At 35.5% G+C, this 20,345-nt stretch overlaps 4 protein-coding genes across 7 annotated transcripts; 3 read left to right on the top strand and 1 right to left on the bottom strand.

The window, feature by feature from the left end:
- The first annotated feature begins 742 nt into the window (after window positions 1–742).
- Window positions 743–1,447, top strand: LOC106668972 (DNA repair protein XRCC1-like). The gene is made up of 2 exons (XM_014398195.1): window positions 743–944; window positions 1,015–1,447. Exons 1-2 carry the CDS (start codon window positions 894–896, stop codon window positions 1,405–1,407), a joined length of 444 nt encoding a protein of 147 aa, XP_014253681.1. The 5' UTR covers window positions 743–893; the 3' UTR covers window positions 1,408–1,447.
- Window positions 1,448–2,057: 610 nt separating this feature from the next.
- Window positions 2,058–3,999, top strand: LOC106669033. 4 transcript variants are annotated; one of them, XM_014398278.2, is made up of 3 exons: window positions 2,058–2,525; window positions 3,481–3,613; window positions 3,670–3,999. In XM_014398278.2, exons 1-3 carry the CDS (start codon window positions 2,088–2,090, stop codon window positions 3,948–3,950), a joined length of 852 nt encoding a protein of 283 aa, XP_014253764.1. In that variant the 5' UTR covers window positions 2,058–2,087; the 3' UTR covers window positions 3,951–3,999. The 4 variants fall into 4 exon arrangements, 1 of the variants encoding a protein (XP_014253764.1); XR_001340858.2 differs by having other exon boundaries at window positions 2,069–2,701; XR_001340860.2 differs by lacking the exon at window positions 2,058–2,525 and adding an exon at window positions 2,938–2,998.
- A 1,949-nt stretch (window positions 4,000–5,948) lies between these two features.
- Window positions 5,949–18,163, top strand: LOC106668959. The gene is made up of 4 exons (XM_014398183.2): window positions 5,949–6,532; window positions 9,747–9,927; window positions 9,986–10,200; window positions 17,987–18,163. The coding sequence occupies exons 1-4, from the start codon at window positions 6,062–6,064 to the stop codon at window positions 18,161–18,163; spliced, it is 1,044 nt and encodes a 347-aa protein (XP_014253669.1). The 5' UTR covers window positions 5,949–6,061.
- Window positions 18,164–18,439: 276 nt separating this feature from the next.
- On the bottom strand, window positions 18,440–19,520 carry LOC106668958. Its single transcript, XM_014398181.1, has 3 exons — window positions 19,008–19,520; window positions 18,782–18,950; window positions 18,440–18,720 (listed from the first exon to the last, which is right to left on the bottom strand). Exons 1-3 carry the CDS (start codon window positions 19,509–19,511, stop codon window positions 18,440–18,442), a joined length of 954 nt encoding a protein of 317 aa, XP_014253667.1. The 5' UTR covers window positions 19,512–19,520.
- Between the last annotated feature and the right edge of the window lie 825 nt (window positions 19,521–20,345).

Here is a 20,345-nt window from a genome sequence, read left to right as displayed (position 1 = left end):
GCAAGCATTGTTGCTCTCCCAGATCTCCGAATAGTTATTTCATCTGTTCAAAAATAAATAGGGATATTGCCAATATTGCCATAGAATTTTTATCTTATTTTATTTTTATAAATTGCACTAAAATTTATTAGAAATTATTATTTTTTACTGAAAGAAAACTTAATTAAGGAATTTTGAAAAATAACAACATACAAGGTTTAATCCCATTTTTGGAGAAAATAGGGTTGTTTTATTGTACATAGAGTAGACCCTGAAATAGACGAAATATATCGTCGAAAGCTCGGCGTTGGTACAACATTTGTTTTTCTGAACACAACCCTAATCCACGCGACTATTATTTGTATTTTGTTTTGTTTATTTATATTTTCTTTATAAATATTATTTCACTTTATATTTGGTCAACTCTACCGAGGTTGTCTTTGTCATTGTCGTTTGATGTATAACAAAGGAAATCATTTTTGCCAATAATCATCTTTATTATAGATATTGTAAGATATAGATTCTTATATCGGACACCTTTTACGTCTTGGTGATGAAATTGATGTCATCCCCTAATAATAAAGTTTGCAATATCTTGTCTTTCTTACAGTTGAGGATCCTTATCGATTTGAGAATAGAACTTTAAGTAAATAATCTTTACATCATTTAAATAAAACTTCGTTTCTTTGGTGTGTTGGTTGAAATAATTTTGTAAAGATTTGATGATAAAAAAGAAGTAAAATGTAACTTTATTTAAGATTGACAGATGTGGTTATAACATGTGGATTTATTTATAGGCTTAAGTTTGTTTATTGACAATAGCGTTGTTGTGGCCAACATTGCTAGATAATTGAGAATTACGATTTTTGAATTTCGTGCGATTCTTATAATTTTTCAACTTTGTCGGGCAGAAAATGCCACCCATAAAACTTAAAAAAGTTGTCAGTGTTTCCAGTGAAGATTCCGTACGTAAAATGTTATACCAGATTTATGTTGTTGCATATGTTTTTTATTTCTAATTTTTATACACAATAGAACCACCAAGCTGAAAATCTACTCGACTATGGCTTCAGGACAAAATGGAAGTGCAAGAGCGCTTCGGACAAGGAGATCAGCGTAGTTATCGAGTTGGAAAAACCGAGCAAGATCCTCTCCGTGGACATTTGCAACGAAAACTCCGCTTTCATCGAGATCCTAGTTGGCAGGTCCGAAAGCCCGGCCGATTTCGAAGTCCTTCTCAAAAAGTCGACCCTAATGACCGCCGAAGACGCCAAAACGGGCAAGGGAGTAAATAACAACAAATACTTCACCAGCGATGCACTCTGTACAAAAATACGCGACGAACGTTGGGATCTTGTCAAACTGGTCTGCTCACAGCCCTATCTCAGCACCCAGTATGGTCTTTCATTTGTCGTTTTCAGTGATTAAATAAATTCGAATGTACATTCGGATGGGTTCTCTTTCTCAAGGAGTGTATTTGTTTTATATATTATAAGTCTCGCACATGGTGACACACGATGATCATTTTAATGGTTTTGGTCACAAGGTCCAATCCAGATAAACAATTTAAAAAAACTTGAAAATCCTCAACACGTTCTATTTTAATCTTATCGTTGAATTATTACCGATATGCTGTGTACTCTTTACTTTTTATCCATGTCATTAATCTTTTGATTGTTGTCAATTTGTAACAAAATAAAGTTAAAAAGAACGCTTTTAAGACTCAAAAACACCCGACATTTTTTAAATTAGGCTTTATTAATAATCATGTTCCGCAAAAAATAAAACAAAAACCACTCATAACTGTAATTCACCATTGTAAATGTTAATTTTTGCAGGGAGAACAGTTTAAAAAAAATTAAAATAACTATTCTATTTGTGGGATCTGCAAGATGATGAATCTGTAGTTCGGTCGTTCCGATTGTTTTGTTGTCTTTTCTCATTAAGTTTGGACTGATGATGGCGATAAGTCGAAACACGTCTCAAAGTACTACCAAACTGCTGGACAATCCCAACTTAAAAAATATATTATGATAAAGTAAATCGTTAAAAAATGTTGTTACATGTGACTATCATTTAATGATGAAAAAATACTAAGTTTTATAAAAATGAAACAAACTTTATTATTTGTAATAGCTTTAATAACTGTTTACTTCTGCTCGATGACAGTGAATTCAAAGGCTCTCGAATTAAAAGAGCACCCCTCGTTAGCAATGGTGACAAACAGGAAATTGTTTTACTGTTGCAGCGGGACAATCGTATCAACGTGGCACATCGTATCGAGTTGCTTAAGCTTTGCCAAAGGTATGGGCACCTGGAGGCAGATCAAGGACTCGTACGAATTTAAAGTCGTCGCAGGGATAGTGAGTTTAGAACAAACAAAGCAGGCATACGCGCAGATACGTGATATCAAGATTATAAGCATACATCCTGGATGTAAAACAACGCCTTACGCCACTGCATACGATATTGGAGTCGTCCTATTGAGATCACCGTTGATAATCACGGAATACGTCGCCCCAGCTAACCTGGTCTTCTACACTGAGGTATATTCGCTATTTTTTTTTAACCTTAATTGCCTGATTGACTTGTTAAATTGTTTAATGTTATTTAAAATAAATCAATTTGAAACCAATAACCAAAACGTCTGTCATAGAATACACTAAAAACCTTCAAAAATTCAGACAAATTTAAAAGTTAAATTGTGAGAGGTTTTGTTGAGGTCAGTCAGATGATAACATAATGTATGTGTCTATAAACATAAGTAATTGTAAATTAAGAAATACCATGTATAATAGTAATACGTATATGATCTTGTTAATCCCTTCAGTTTTGATAAATGAAGTTTTCAAGTAGGTACATAATTATGTTCATTTTTCTTCCTTGCCTGTATTGCGGCAGATTTTATGGAGATTTTTGTCTTGCCTTCATCAGTAAGCTGACATTTCATTTCTTATTCATTAGTACTGTAATGTGTAAAACAGCTGGAGAAGTGAAAAGCGATCGAATATGATTCATGGTAAAATGATAACTTAAGCTATTATATAGATCCCTAATAATAAAAAAATGTACCTATCTAAATTTCATAAAACATTTTCGTTTTCTTTTTATAAATTATCATGATTCTGCGTATTCTCTAAACGAAACGATGTGAGCTTCTCTAGTAAAAAATTAAAGGAAAACTAACGGAAAAGTCCAAAACTTGGCTCTTACCCAGATTATGAAGAATATGTGAGAGAAAAAAGTTGTTCGAGCCTATAAGAGAGGTTCAATTTTAATCAGCGTAAATGTGTAGTGTGAGAGGAATAAAGGAGTACCCCATCGACCCTAAATTTAGTTATGTAATATTTGTGGAGGGCGATAGGGGACAAAGTATACCCTATCTTGCTGAAGGAGCGCGTTAGTCGTCCCCGCGCCCACGAGGATCAACCAGGTCTGCGGGATCAGCTGACCATGTTTGAAGATTCTGTTGCTAAGAAAAACTTTTTTTTTTAATTTTAGGGTGCAACTAACTTTTCAATTCCCAAAGATCAGTCTTGCTTTATGTTATCATGGTTTGCAAACAACAGCTTGCGTGCCGGAAAGGAAAACGTGAATAAAGAACAATGCTCGACCGACAGCTTAGCGACAAATGGTAAAGATTATTTTTAATTTTGCCCAATGACGAAATGGTGAAGGATTGCTCCTCAGTTTCAGAAATGTTCAACTGCAACGAATGTTTTTTCTGTACGACGACAAGTATGCTCTTTCTGTGTTCAGACAAGTTAACCGGCTCCTCGGTCTTCTGCGATGACCAATTTGTAGGAATTTACAATTGTAATAATATGTGCGACAAGGTTTACTATTTTGGGTCGATAGAGACTTCAATGTATTGGATCACTTATATCTTAACTTTGGGGGATACAAGCCGTGCTGTTCCTTCAGTTTTTGTGATTGTTTTGACTGCATCGCTGCTTGTTATGACCAGTTAGTTACATACTATTAAAAACTAATTTCTGTTTAAATAAAGTCTGAAAGACTAATGAGCGTTTTTTTTAAAGTTCAAGAAATGCCATTGTACAAATGTATATACATATTTCAAAAATAATATGTCCTCGTTTAATTAAATTATGTAAAATATGAATTGAGGTTAACATTTTCATGATTACTACTGTGTATTATCTCTTATTATATCAAAATTACATACGTAATTATAATTATTAATCCTGTATGAACAATATCTACTAAAACCTAAAAGGGTTTGCAACAGCAGAAGTGATATGAACCTCCGGGTACCGTTGTTTCTGCTACTGCCACCGGCGCCCCTTTTGGCTAGGTAATTTTTTTTTAGGAAAGTAAAGTTGTAGAGATTCGTCAAGTACGGATATGTATGGCTCTGGCTTATACTCGTTATATTTGGTCAACGATCCGTTTGTTGATGACGAGTTATCTTTAGTGGTCAGTGCCTATGTGTGATGTCTTTTGAGGAATTATCAGTTGTTAGATAATATTGGGCTGTTTTTTGCCAAATGTTTAGAAATGAAGTTATACGTTGTAATCTCGTTGCTATGATGTCTTCAAGGGTGATTTAAGTTCAGTTTGAGTCGTGTTTTTAAAGGAGGATGCATCGTCTGTTAACCATCTGTATCAGTAAAGTTGCTTAGCATCAAACTTTTCGTCGATCCAGTGATGATAATTAGCCAAGGCAGGAGCCTAACGTGATGCGATTCTGTGTTACTTGTGTTGTGTAGCCTCTGCTGTGAAGGTGGAGGCTATAAGGACTATGATCTAAAGAGCGTAGTGTGAACCGGGAGGGCTGTGAATTGATTGCTCCAACCAGGACTGCGGGTAGGCGAATTTGACCTGAGGGTGCAGAGCTATTCTGCGCAGGCACTGTTGGCCTCCTAGATCGCTAATTTGGTGCAACATTTTGGCATGAATGTGCCTATCTTTGTAGGTGGGTTGATAGCCAAGGTACAAGTGTTCCTTAAGCATCTGCAATTCCCATATCCTCACGATTGCTGACGGGTACCCATGCTTACTACAGGCCTCCCGGAAAAAAGTAACGGACCAGATGCCTCCGAACATGGAAGTAGCACCTATTAGGGAACATCGATCTCGTAAACTGTGTTTGGGGTCACCGTTGGAAGGAGCAACTAGTGTACGGGGCTAAGCCGATAACTGGTCTTCTTTTTGTTCCCAGCCCTATGCTTCGAACAGTTCAGTATTATTTTTAAAGTGGAACTGGTAGCCCACCCTGGGGTCCTTGTAACCCCCTGCAGTTTTAATCAGTTGCCGGAGGGGTGGTCTCTGATGAACCTTGGATAATTCCAGGTTCCTCAAGCAGGACAGAAGGATAAGAAATGGAAGGTCAAAGAAGGAATGGAAACAGTCACCATCAGTCAGTCCATCATTGGTCACCTCTAGAGTTGACTAGTTTTTTTATCAATTCCTTGGGGATGTTTCCCTATGAGGGTTATGGTAGTAATATAGGATCCATATGAAAATTGAAATTGAACCTTAGCTGAAGAGTACCGGCCAACCGGAACCGGAAATATTTTTTTTCTGGTTAGGGATGGTTGGGGAGTGTGGTGGAAAGGGAGACTATTCCCACGGGAAGCCACAAATTATCCTGGGAAAGAAATGATCTAGGCGTTCAGCAAGTCTTCAATAGTAGCAACAGTTGTTCGATAATTTTCGCTTGTATGCAAGTCAGGGATTTGACCGTGTAACTCCTAAAATCTTGTTTTCCATTTTGATTTCTCTTAAAATTTCTATTTGCAGATTGTCACCAAATTATGAGCCGTTATATCGGATTATATTCTCACCAGATAGCAATAACTATTAACTTGACACTAGATGATGACATGTCTTCGGTAAAAAAATTTTTTTAAATTTATTCAAGTGCTACCGAAATGGAACATAAATAAAATAACTGTAGTAAATCTTAAACACTGACATATTGTTTTTATTACACTCTCATATGTGCGTGGTAACAAATTTCGTTTGTTGAATTATATTCAATTCTATACCGATATTGAAACTGTATTTGTAGAAAGCACTGAATGTGAAGCAATTGAATCGTATCTATGCAATTGGAACAATGCTTTCAGCGCAAAGAAATACTTTATCAGTGCTAATTGCTCTAGATATGATTATTTTCTTTTCTAACGGTGCTAATGATGACAATTACGTGACAATATATGAACCATTACCGGGCGAAATTCCGTTTTTAATCTCCCTGATGTCCAAGTTAGAAGAAGAATTCTACTGTATAGGGGTTCTGATTACTCGATGGCACTCGATGACCTCTTGCAGTTGCTTAACGTCTCCGACACAAGCCAGCAGACAAAGCAGGTTAAATTTGGACGATTTGATTATTGTCGCTGGGATCACAACCCTTAGAAATGCCAAAAGAAAAGGAGTGACCAGAAAAGTCAAATTATTGATAGTACATCCAGGCTGCGAAAAATATGGAAATTTCATCAAGTACGACCTCGGAATTGCTATTTCGGAAACCCCATTTGATCTTGGGAAATTTGTGCACACTGCCAAATTGCCATTTAGAGTTGAGGTAATATTTCATTTCAGTTATTGAATTATGTTACTTTTACCTATTTTTAGGATGTAACATTTATATTTTGCGAACACATTCAATTCCTAGTATACTGGGTGTTTTTTAATGATCCGGCTGAACTTCTCTTGAACCAATGACGCTATAAAAAAAATACGTATTTAATATTTTTAGATTCAAATATTACATATTTTGGAAAAAAATTGAAGGGGATACACCAGGCCCAGTTAAAAAATTCTAGTACGACCCTATACAATTTGACGCATCATTTTCAAGAATTTTTTACGATGAAAACAATGGTCCAATCGAATTTTAAATTAGTCAAAAATGAGAAAGTTATGGCAAACGACCGGCAGTGTAATTTCGACGAGGAGCTAAAATTTTACTGTTTGTTCGCGAAAAAAAATGTATTCCGGACTTACAATTTTAAGCTGTATCGCTCTTATCTTGTCAGGGATTGGAGAATCTGATTGTGACAGGTGTCTAAAGTTTCTTGCACAAATGTCGATTTGGGCCGAAGAATACGTTTTTACATACATCCTATGGACTGATGAATCCAAGTTCACCTCTAATAGCATACTAAACCATTGGAATTTTCGAACGATGACAGGGGGAAAATCCGAACATTCGTACTCATGTCATCGTCAGGCGGTTTACAGGAGCAACGCTGGGTGTGGACTTCTCGGAAGTAAATAATCCTACGAAAATAATGAAAATAGTGCTCAGTTCCATTTTTTGAGGGCAGTTTTACCAACACTATTATATGATGTTCCTCTACAACAACGACAAAGCATAATTCTCGAGCTTGATGGATGCCCAACAATTCTTTGAAGGTGAGATGTTATTTAAATCATCACTTCCGGGATAGGTGGATAGGACCTGATCGCTCTATTTGTTGGCCTCCTTGGTCACTCGATTTAACTCCACTTGATTATTTTGTGTGAGGCCATTTAAAAAACAGTGATTACTTTAATCATAAGCAAACCTCAGTTGAAGAACTGCGGCAAAAGATAGAAAATACTTGTCAATCCATCTGCACTGTCTCTGATCTCTAAGAGCATTGATGAAGAGTGGTTAAAAAAAAGGTAAATTTTTGCATCTGAACGCAAGGCAGTTCAAACATGAAATGTGTTAAAAAATAGCTAAACAAATGCCGGTTTTTTTCTTAAACGTTTTGCCATATCTTTGTCATTTTCTGACCAATTTAAAATCCAATTGTTTTCAGCATAAAAAATCTTTAAAATGATGTGTCAGGATGTATACGGCATTTAAAATTTTGATGTTGAACTGGGCCCGAAGTACCATGTATAATTTTTCTTCATAAAAGGTAAAAATTTGAATCTCGACTAAAAAATATTACTTTTTTTTTTTTTTTTTTTTTTGATAGCACCACATGATAGCAGTATATATTTATTAATGTGTAATTTTCAAGAACTGTTAAAAAAATACAATCATTAGTTTGGTAAGATGAAAAAAATTAATAATTTTCTTGTAAAGCTAATTGGCATGGGGTCTGAAATGATTTAGAAATCAATGATCTGGGAGCGTACATTTGATGGACACGAGAAATGAACTGTAATACCTATTTGGTTAACGTCTTTATAGAATCGAGTTGCAAAATACAAAGCTGAAAATGTCCCACTCACTTTTCACAAAATCCTCTATACATACATATAAAAAAGACACACTTAACGCCGATGTCTATGTGCTGACATTAGCTTTATTATTTTGTAGTTTTGTAGAGTACTCCTTCCGACGTTGTCTTTTTATTCAAAACATTTTTGTACAGATTTTATACTTGTAGAAATGGGAGACCAAAATTATCGGAAATGATTACCGTTCATCATTCTGCACAAGTCAAAAGGAAACATAAATTTTATTTATATTTACTGCTTATACTAAAGTCACATACATGATTAGTTGGTGATTAATTTTGCTGCAAAACATACGAATGTTGTACCTTGACGATACAGTTAGTATAGTGCGCTCCCTACTCAAGGGAAGTATTTCGAACAATATTTAGTTCATTTTTTCTCGTCTATTAGCTTTGAGATGAAGCGCAAACGGTTTGGAAACTAATAAGTTGATAACGAGATTATCGTAAGAATTATTGATTGATTCATACAGGACCTCGTTCTTATCTGTACCACCGCCGAAGTCTCCAGGGGCTATTTACAACTAGGCGATTTACACCCAAAGAAGTTTTAATCTAGACAATCATTCTTTTATATATATCATTCACTCAATTAGTGTGATGGAGTAACAGTTACTTAGCACATGGTTATCTTATAAACAACTACACATATTGAGAAGTATAATTGAGGTTCGATGGAGTACTTGGTAATCCGCCATCGATGCTCTTTACCACACACATTCACACTTATAAATTCATTTTCACGAAACAGTCAACACAAAATTCATTGATCACTAAATGTTTTGTATAAACAATCATATTGATTAAAATATAAGTTCATTATATACGAAAACACTCCAGTTTCCTCCAAAAATTAGAACAGGGGACCCGAAGATTCTTGCCGCCCTACTTGATCTCAATGCTCATAAGGGGTGACATTACAACTCACTCTTTTTATGGAGCCAAGGGATGACACCCTTTAATTACGTTAGACATATTGAGAAACCGTTATCTGTATTTAGGTGGGCTTTTTCCCAAAAGTAAGTTTCGTTTGTCAACGACTTACGCCGTTCAGATTCTCAGGGAGCAACATGAACTGTCTCTTGATGAGCAAGAGATTCTCGGAAACTCGGTTCATTTACGTTGCCTTAATATTTTTGATTCCACATTTAGCGTCTACGGGTCAGATCACGACAGTAAGGTTAGTATTATTCGCACGGTTGAGCCAGCCTTGTACAATTATAATTGAGAATAGATAAAAATTTTCCTCTTTGGAAATTGCACAACAATAGTACCCTCTCCCATAACGCCATAATGCTTAAAGATTTTTATTTCACCCTTAGATTTAATGAAAGGTTTATTTTCTTTTTTAAAACCGTTATTAGTTTATATGGATAGGTAACAGGAGTCCCGTATAAGGACTTACAACCTGAACTTACGCTAATAGTATATCCACATAAACTTTGGCGTTAGTTGTGTGTTTTTAAGTACAATAGTTTTTGAAAAAACTGTGTGGCACATTTTCAGCTCAACACCCTGTAATCTAGATAAGTTAATGTAAAAGAATTATACTTTTCACAGTCCGACAAACCTTACCGTTTCAAACAAATGTTGTTTGCGAACTATTCAGTACATCACAGAACACAGTTAGCGACGTCCCTTATTTCTTGGTCTGGAGAAAATGAAGATAACCAAAAACTGAAGATCGTTCGTTTGGTCGTTCTAAATTCTATTGAAAGTGGATATTTCCGTATTCACAAAGGTGGAATAGAAATTTTGTAATGCGTAACTAATAAATCCTAACGTGCAGATGTTTCCAGACCAGAGAGACAAAGACCAGACACAATACACCCTTGTCAGTTTTAAATCACCATTTTGCCCAAATTTTGACGAAGCTGCATTATTTTCCGACGGGCAAGTATTTTTTGGCGTCGTTACTGGCCTAAAAAGTCGGCTTTGTAATCACAGTGAAATTCTTTTCACTAGAGCAGACTACGTATTGGAATGGATAGTGCATGTTATAAGCAAAGGAAATGTGAGGAAATTTAATCTTTCCTCATACCTTATCATTTTAGTATTATTGTACTTAATGTAGTTTATAATAAATAAAAATATTGAAAATTTGGGATTACATTTATTCATTTAAGAGTGGGGTAATGCCAAATTTTGTAAAAGAAGAAACTAAATAAATTGAAAAAAAAATTGTTTATTAGAAAAGGTTATTAAGTATTAAGTGACTTACATGATTGAATTAAAAGATTTATTTAATAAAACTAAACTAAAAAAAAAAAATTAAAAACTTGTCAATTGTTCTTTAATTATATGTTCACAAGTTTAGTTAAATTTAGGTTTCACCTTATGGTGTACTTATTAAGTAAAAAAGTTCCAACTAAAGTCTATGAAGCAACGGCTTGGTCCTCTTCAGTCATCTCAAAAAGTGCGTTCCTGTCGTCGGCTCGCTTCGAAGTTTCAACGTCTTTGGCATTTATGACACCATCCATAAATCATGCTATTTGAGAATTTCGTACCAAGTCCCGTCAATAGCCCTTATGCAAAAGCAAATCAGTTCCCTTTACGCCATAGAAGAAAATTTGATGAACTGAATATACTTGAAATGTAAATGTGTGCTTGAAATACATTTTGGTCTGTGTGAATATTATCATTTGTAGCATATGATTTTTTTTATGTAAGTATCAATCTTTTATCCATTGAAAAGTCAGCAAGAATTCTATTCGCTAAAAGACGACCTAGTAGTTGTCCAATTTTCTATATTTCAAATAACCCAATCAAACTCGTAGATCGAGTCCCCTATCTTGGAGTTATCTTTGATAAGAATTTAAATTGGTCTGCTCACTTGAAAACTTTGAAATCCAAGTGTTCCCAAGCACTAAATGTCAAGAAGGCCGTAAGCTCATGTTCATGGGGTGCTGATCGCAAGGGGCTTACATGTTTATACAGAACTCTTGTGCGATCGCGTCTAGACTANTAGCTATATATATATAAACAAGAATTTTTAACCATCAAGAGTAAGCTACCCTCAGCAACATACGTATTTTCGGATATTTATTCTCCTTAAACTCAATAACAAGTAACTATACAGCTGAAATGACGGCAATATTAAATCACTGAATGTTGATTGCTCGAACAATACACTGGTCATATGCACTGATTCGATGTCCGCCCTACAGGCCTTGAACCACCCGTTCTCAAATAATCTCATGGTCCAGGATGCCCTTTATTCACCGAGGTGTCTTTCACAGCGAGGGAAGAGTGTCATTTTTGTTTGGATCCTTGGGCATATGAATATTTTAGGCTACCAACTAGCGGAGGCTGCAGTAAATGGCACCAAAATCAGCGAGATCACAAGGAATGATTTAAATTGCGCGTTAGAAATTAAAGTATGAACACAATGGCAAAAGGTTTGGTCAGATGTCACACATAACAAGCTTCCTTAAATAAAATAGGAAATAAAATCCACTGTTCGAATGTGGCCTTCCTCATTTAGAGTCAGAAGAAAAGCAGAAGCGATCATAACTAAGATGAGAATCGGGCACTGTAGAGCCACCAAGGTATACTTGATGGCTCGTCAGCCACCACCGATCTGTCATTTATGCAATGAGAGTGTGACTATGAAACATATGCTTATTTCATGTCACCTATATGACAGTATCAGAAATAAGTACGCCTTACCAAACACACTACCTGAACTTTTAGGGGACGATCAAGATACACTTAAAAAGCTGTTTTACTTTTTAAATGAAGCTAATCTACTCAACAAAATATAAACGAGCAATGTGTAACATGGGACTCCCTGTGGCTGGGGACGGGTTGTGGGGCTGGGCATGCTGGGGGGTTGTTGTGTGGGTGCGCCCTTCTGGTGTGTGCTGGTTATAAAAAAAAGGATTGAAAATTTATCTATTATTCTGTCAGTTTGTCAGTTTCCCTACCAAAAGTAGAAATGACACATACAGTTACAGAATAATTACATTTCTTCCGAAAAAATACAGCATACAAAATATGTAGATGAACATGCTTACCTTCAACAACTTAATCTTTGAATTCGTTGGCAGTTTTTTTTTTAATTTTACAAAATCGGCCCACCGTCGACTCGGGCTCTTTATTCACGCTACCCTTGGCTAATATGCTTAGTACATTATATATGTATGAAAAATCCATGATATAAACAGATTTGAGATTTTATATTTTCTGTACAACCCACAATAAGCAGGTCAAGCTCAAGTAATTTAATAATTTCTTTTGAGTAAAAATTATTAAGAAAACCTGAAAACCTACTTCAGCAAGGCGTCTTAAGGACCTCAGGTCAGACTAGACTCAATAAAATAATATCACTTGGGGCAATTTATTATGTATGATTATGTTTTAATAGTTTAAAGGAAGGAAGAGGAAGATCATGGCTAATGTCGAAAGGTTATGAAAAAAAAGTAAGCTCTTTCGGCTTTCTGCTGTTCTGCTGGTGTAGACAATTACATGTACTGGCGGATGTTTTCTCTCGCTGTAAATTAAAACCTTTGATCGAAGCATATCGACTAGTTAAGTCGTATTTAAAAAGAATTACTCGATAAAATAGAACAAACGATTTCGGTGTGTAAACAGATACTTTCTGGCTTTGCACGAGGGAAATAGGTTTAAGGGCGATGACACACGGAGCGGTTTTGACCGAACCGTTTATCGTGAGAAAAATCGAGGCGGTGCGTCGTGGTTCATTGTTGTTGCATATAACCTGACAGACGTAGCGGTCGTACCCGCCTGTCGGTTTTCAAGCCGAGTCGGTCGGTGGCGGAGACGACCCAACGCGTCGGTTTTGAAAACGCCAGGCGGTGAGTGGTACCCAAGTATTGCATCAGCCCTGACACATGTGGCGTTTATTTGAGCTGTTCGTACCCCACTTTCTTGAAGGGTTGTTTATCAGTCTTCTAATTTACTTTTAAGATGCAAAAAATAGACGTGGAGAAAAAAATTTGTAATGCGGCATTTTATTTTATTATGTAACTCGTCAAAACTGCCCATTTACATCCTGGTAAAGTTAAAACATTCTTCAGGGTGTTTCCTCATCTCTGAAAAAAATTCTTAAAATGCCCTCTTTCGCTTCTCTTCTCGACAATTGGATGAACCCACATTCTCCTGTGTTTTTTCTCCATTCTCTTCTTCTAACCATAGTACAAAAGAGACACCAGAAGAATCTGTTCATCCATGGGAACTCCATGGGGAATGGGCCAATGCCAGTTCAATAAGATTACAGAGACACCAGAAGTATCTCTTCGTCCATGGGAACTCCATGGGGAATGGGCCAATGCCAGTTCAATAAGATTAATAAATAATAGAATTTTAGCTAATTCTCAACTTACTGACACCTAGAGCTTTACATATTGATACTTAACCACCACTAAAAATGGGGGGGGGGTAAAAATCTAAGTATTTACAGATTGTACGGTGCTGTACAGTAACACACCCGTTTTTAAAACGAACTCACCTTCCTCCAGGGCCTCTTTTAACTTTACAACTACTTGAAAGTACATCACCCTATAATTAAATGATTTCTGCAGCTTTACGGGGTACAAAGTATGCGTATGACTGTCGGTGATACATGGTAGTAACTAGTTTAATAAAGATTTTGTTTTGAATATTATCTGGAGGAGGAAGGGGACCTCGTTCAAATCCCAGCTCTGTGCCTTTTAAATTATAGTATCAAAAATGAAAAGTAGTTTAAACCTTCCTTGACTCTGAACAGGAATTACTTTACTTTTATTGATCAGAGAGGATTGATTTTTTTTTTTTTTTGGTTGGGGGAGCGAAACGGGAATCGAAACTACAACTGCAGGATCTGAGCTGAGAGTCTGACACGTTTATTCGGCTACACGAGATCCCATCTAAATATAAATCAACTTAAATATTTATTTTTAAACATTTTTCAAAACTTCATAGAGAAAAGAAAACCGAACGAGACGTAGTGTGTAGATAACTGTGAGATTTCACATTGTAGCCAGTTCCATGGAATGTTCATCAAAGAAAAAAAAGTACTGCATGGGGGGAATGGTCTGTAAGGCTGTAATTAATACAGGAAGTTACATACAGTTACAGAACAATATATTTATTAAACAGGACTTGTTGTACAAACTATAAAATGACACCTTGCGACGTTCAATGCTTATATGCACTGCTGTAGGATACATTTAATAACTGAGAGAAAACAAAACCGCTTCGGCCAAAACGCACATCATACCGCAGCATGTGACACAACCTAGCAAAACCGAAGCGGTAAACGCTTCGGTCAAAACCATTCCGTGTGTCAGCGCCTTGTTCTTTTTCATTTATGTCCACGCCTTGTTCTAACCAACTAATAATATCTCTCCTTACCGACGACACATACATCCATCCAGTAGAGAGAAGGATCATATGAAAATGCTTACAGAAGTCTCCAAAGAGAGCTAGATGAGATTCAGAAATGGAGCAGTAAAGGGATGGGCCTTAACACTCTGAAGTAATAATTAGTCATAATAAAAAATATACCGTGTTAGAAATTTGTTTGCAAATGTTTTATTTGAATAAAGAATGGATTGTGGAAAAACGAATCATTTCATTATTAGTGGTTTTCAACAAAAGTTCCATTGGTTTTAATTATTTCGATTGTGATGCCTTTCTTCTCTAAACCGAGGTTTACGCAAGATGTGACAAGTCCGTTATGAGGGGAAATTCAGTCTCTTATCTCCCTAATGTCCAAATTAGCCGGGGACTACAACGGCATAGGGGATCTGATTACTCGTTGGCACACGATGACCTCTTGCAGCTGCTTAATCTTCCCGCCGTAGCCAAGCAGGCTTACTCAGGACAATTTTCTTCTCGTCGTTGGTATCACTCCAACCTTCAAAGTGTAGAAAATAATTTTTTCGCCCTACGTCCAGACTTAGGCAGAGATGGCATACTGATCAAGTGCGGCGTCGAATTTGCTATTTCAGAACGCACTTGGAAATATTTGTATCGCCGACATTACTATTCATTTTCTATCTTTGAACTATTCAATCTCACTTTTTTCATGGTACATAATGAATAACAAAAAATAAAACTTCTTCTAGTTATTCTCACATGATGATTGCGTTTGTCTTCTTCTATTCTGATATCGTAGGCAATTTTAACTGAAAATGAATTTTTTGTTACATAATAGATATGCACGTCACTTCTTATGCTTTGTTAACAATTAAAATGTATCATATGTAGTAAAATTGAATAATTTCCAAAAACCGCTGTTTTGAGACAGAACAATATTGACAAACAATAATTGATAAAAACCACATGGAATTTTCAAAATACATCCGTTAAAAAACGAACTTAATTAGTTCAAATTTGAAACTAGAAAACTCTGCTAGGAAAAATAATTTAGTATTGGGAAGTGGTCTAAAAAGTAATGATTATAAAAAATATGTATATACATATTATATATAAACATCAAAGATTTTTCAACAAATAGATATTTCTATTAGGTGCTCCATGGCAATCCTAACTCTTGGTAAAAAAATCTGGTAACTATGTGAATGACAGAAAACAAGGGGATTAAACAAACAGGCTGACAAATTAGAAAAACTCATATCTTTTTAACCAGAACCCCAAGTTAGTAGGCCCAAATGCTAAAAACAGACCTGAACAAATTAAAGTAATTATTTCACCCCTTCAATTCATAGAGTGCAAACAATCAAAGAACTTCCTCCACTTCACAACCAGGAAAACAATTATTTATCTTTCTCCCTTAGGCAAAAATTAAGAAAAAAATTGAAAAACTAAACATGCACGAACTCTGTTATGACAAGAAAAGCAGAGACATCGGAAAATGCCCTATATGACTGCAAAGCATTAGCCTGAAAAGCAGCCGCTTTGGAAAGGCGATGCCCATGCCTAAGGAATCAACTATCTTAAAAGTAGGGCATTTTACAGGATATTTTACTATAAGCCATAGCCAATATCCACAGTTTAAAATGGGATTAGATCTTTGTAAATAGTAAAATAATAAATTTAATTATAATAATTTTCTTTAATATCTTCTACGGCCAAATTAAAACATTAATATTATTTCTTTCAATTAATTAATCTTTTTATGTAAGGTTTTGGTTGAAATGAAAAAGTATCACGAGCGTGATTTGAACCCACGAATTTTGGCTGAATACGCCGCTGCTCTAACCACTTGAGCTATCGTGACTTCGATCCACTCGGACACCAACTCCCCATCTCAACCTACAATCTTTCGAATTTTTCCCTCCTTTTTATCATTTTTCATTTCAACCAAAACCTTACATAAAAAGATTCATTAATTGAAATAAGTAATTTGGTCAATAGACCACTAAATATAATGGATTTAATAAGTAAAACGAAGCATACCTCCACTAACAGCTCCCCGGGACCACTTCATGTGTCGCCCAGAATCGAATCCTGGTTACATGTCATTTGAAAAATGGCAAAAAGGAGGGAAAATACGAAAGATTGTAGGTTGAGATGGGGAGTTGGTGTCCGAGTGGATCGAAGTCACGATAGCTCAAGTGGTAGAGCAGCGGCGTATTTAGTCGAAAGTCGTGGGTTCGAATCCCGCGTGTGGCACTAACTTTTTCATTTCAACCAAAACCTTACATAAATAGACCAATAAATACAATGGAATTAATATTTTTATTAAAAGAGAGAATTTTATCGTATAATAACTTCCTTGCAAAATATTGTAAGCTGAAAAATGGGATGTGGAACAGACAACAGAATATTCAATGCTTAAGAAATAATTTGATTAAGTTATTAGTTAATCGTGTTGAGTTATTATAGCCAAAAATTGGATTATTTTGCATTAATTTCATGTAAAAATAATTCGATTAATTAATTATGTCGAGTGTTGGGAAATTAACCATAGCGAGGATTTTCCAATCTTGCTCAAAATTGATGAAGAGTATGGAACTAAATGGTACCCCGCTAACAAGACCGTTCGGATATCTGATTTGAATAAAGCTGTTTTAGCTTTTAGGTCGAAAAATATTCAAATTCAAATTGCGTTTTTCTCAATGAGTCCTGAAAGTCAAGGCAACAATGATTAACATTGCTTTCTGTCTTATTGTGCATGCATTTCGCAAATTGCAAAACCAAAAATCAATTCCAGTTAAGTAGGAAAAAAAATGTTTTATGTCCGCTAAATATAAAAATATTTACTGCTATGAAAAATAAACTCTTTGAGCGGTATTAGCCTGAGGCATTTTATTAATTCTACGATTTTCTACATGAAAATCGTTTATAATTTGATATAAATTTAACGTATTTACTACAATCGTTAAGAAGTTAAGCTGAAAGTAATTTTCTTCAGGCTATGTCAATATCTTAGATTTTATGTTATAAGTAAAAAATTTAGGGGGAAATCAACGAAGTTTTCAAACGTTTTATTTCTTATATCCGGTTCTAATCTATTTGCAGATACTTGATTTTTACCATTACAAGTTAACCATAGGTTTTATAGAGGATCTGTTGAGTCGTTTTAATGTGATCATGGTTTTGGGATTTTCGGAAATAATCGGAGGCAATTGGAAAGTGAAAATAATTTGTGGGATGTTTTGGGGTACGAAAACAAATATCAGCTTTTCTACGTGCTTAACAAATATTTTATCCTACTTTTGCAATAACACAAAAAGGAATTCAAATACAATACATAATTTGTGACCGAGCGACTTGGCAAAGTAGGCTACCTAACAAAATAGATAGACTGATTTATCATAAACTAAAAATACATGTACGTTGGGAAATTTCTTATTAAAACGATTAGTTTAAATTGCGCATTTTTTTCACAGATCGCTCTCATCCAGAGAATCACACTCGATACTGTGGGAGATTTCTCCAGTCTGCAGTCCAGGGATGGTGAGGTGCAATTTGGTCTTTACCCATCATTTTGGTATACATATCCTCGCTGGCTTGGTTTGCCAGGCGAGTTTCGGCCTTCGTCCATCTACATTGCCGAGTTTAAGTGATTGTTGAGAAGGCAAATGTTTTGTATATGGTGCGTGAAAGGTGGCCTAGCATTGAAGATGATAAGCCAAAACGTTCTGACAGACAAAACCAGCGAGGATAGGCAGACCAATTGATCAGTAACGACCAATTTACATGATGCTTTTGTAACATCATTACAATGTCTCTTGTTTATCTCATGTAAAATACAACAATAAATATTAAATTACAAATAGTTATAGATCATCACATGCAAATCATTAGAAGTGATAGTAAATAGTTATAGTTGTATTTCATTATCAAAGAACAGACTGTAACGGATATAATAATGATAAAATAATAAGGGTTATTGGAGCATTAAATTTTCCAACATTTCCGTTGCTTAAAACGTGTTCTATCCATCCCAACATGCTATCTATTCTAGTGAAGCAAGCGAGCTTGCTATTACAGTGATCTTTTAAGCCGGTAATCACGCCCAAAATTTCGTTGTCGTCTGACAGAACTGCCGCCTCGTCAAACGTTGGGCAAAACTTTGTTTTAAAAGTTAGACATGTGTAAAAATGGTGGAATTTTTGGTTGTCTGTAAATGTCGCATGTTAGAATTTAGTATTTTCATTTACTATATAAATATTCTGTTCCACCTGTGTGGACTCGGTTGAATCTCAACTCTTGAACAGAATTGATGGCCATGCGGACGACTAACATTCTTTGGCTTTTTGTGTTAGATGCTTTGGACCAGGAGACTAGTGATGCCGTTATATAATTTCCTCTTGGTGCTAACATACTTAAAAAATCTGGAGGATTCTGGCCCTTTAAAAATATTCAAAATTAACGTAAAGCTGTTTTCTACAAACAATGGAGTATTACCTCTTTCGCAAATGGAATAATGGCAGTGTGCACATATTTCCCCAGATCAAAAGGGTTTACTGAAACTGCAAACCCGATGTCGTATTTGATCAGATTGCCATCTTTGGCACAGCCGGGATGTACAATGAAAACTTTAACATCTCTCACCTGCCCTTTTTCTTTTACATTAACGAGGGTCGTAATCCCGGCTACAAGAATATAATCATCCCATATAAGTCTGCTTTGCATTCTTCCGCGTGACGAGATGGTCAAGCAGCTGCAAGTAGTCATCGTGTGCCAACGAGTAATCAGAACCCCAATGCACTGGTGCTGTTCGTATAATCTGGACATTATGGAAATGACTGACGGAATTTCCCCAGGTAACGGTTCATAAATTGTCACCAAACATGTCTCGTTTGTATCCACTGCGTTGGAAAAGAAAATCATCACATATAAAGCAATGAACATAGATAAAAAATTGACGTTTGAAAATGTCATTGCACTATTTAAATAGTTACTATTCATTAGTTTTTACATAAATACTCATCTTTCGATAAATTTTTATGTATTATATTGTTTATTGTTTTATTTTAAATTCAATAAATAATTTACATATGTGATTGGAGGCAATCTGTTAATGCACATAATACTGTTAATACATAACCTTTGTTAATTCCCTTATATTTATTGGTCTATTGTCAAAATCACTTATTTCAATTAATTAATCTTTGTAAGTAAGGTTTTGGTCGAAATGAAAAAGTTAGTGTCACGAGCGGGATTCGAACCCGCGAACTTCGGCTTCGTGGGTTCGAATCCCTCCCGAAACACTAACTTTTTCATTTCGACCAAAACCTTACATAAAAAGATTAATCTTGTTAATGTTTTTTTTAAGTCTACCAAACAGTGGAGGAAATTAAACGACCTGCATGTAAATTGAAACTATCAACATCAATTACATTTAAACACTCATGGGGAATAACGCTTTCGAAGTTGTTAGGGTGAAAGTTATTTGTTTGTTGCAACATGTACCATGTAGCTAATGTGGTTTGTGGTTAGCATCAAATTTTATTTTTATTAATTGATTTACGATTCAGTATTCGTTTGTTGCAACCATCGATGGAAGCCAACTAAAGTTACAGCGACCCTGGTTAACCAAAACGTGTCCCTCCGGGAGCAGTGCTAGTGATTATGGTCAAGGCATCACGATAGTTGAACGACGCTGACTGTAAACTTTGCAAAACACAAAGAATCTGTTATTGTTTTTTTCATAATCTAGTCTATTTTTACAAAAGATTATAGAAATAATTTTTATGATGCACATAAATTCATTAAACATAAGATACAATAAAGTAAACACAT

This window comes from Cimex lectularius, unplaced genomic scaffold, assembly GCF_000648675.2.
Source record: "Cimex lectularius strain Harlan isolate CLEC.00 unplaced genomic scaffold, Clec_2.1 scaffold148, whole genome shotgun sequence".
Taxonomy (NCBI): Eukaryota; Metazoa; Arthropoda; class Insecta; order Hemiptera; family Cimicidae; genus Cimex; species Cimex lectularius.
The sequence above is the reverse complement of the archived record's forward strand: the minus strand, read 5'-3'. Positions and strand labels throughout refer to the sequence as shown.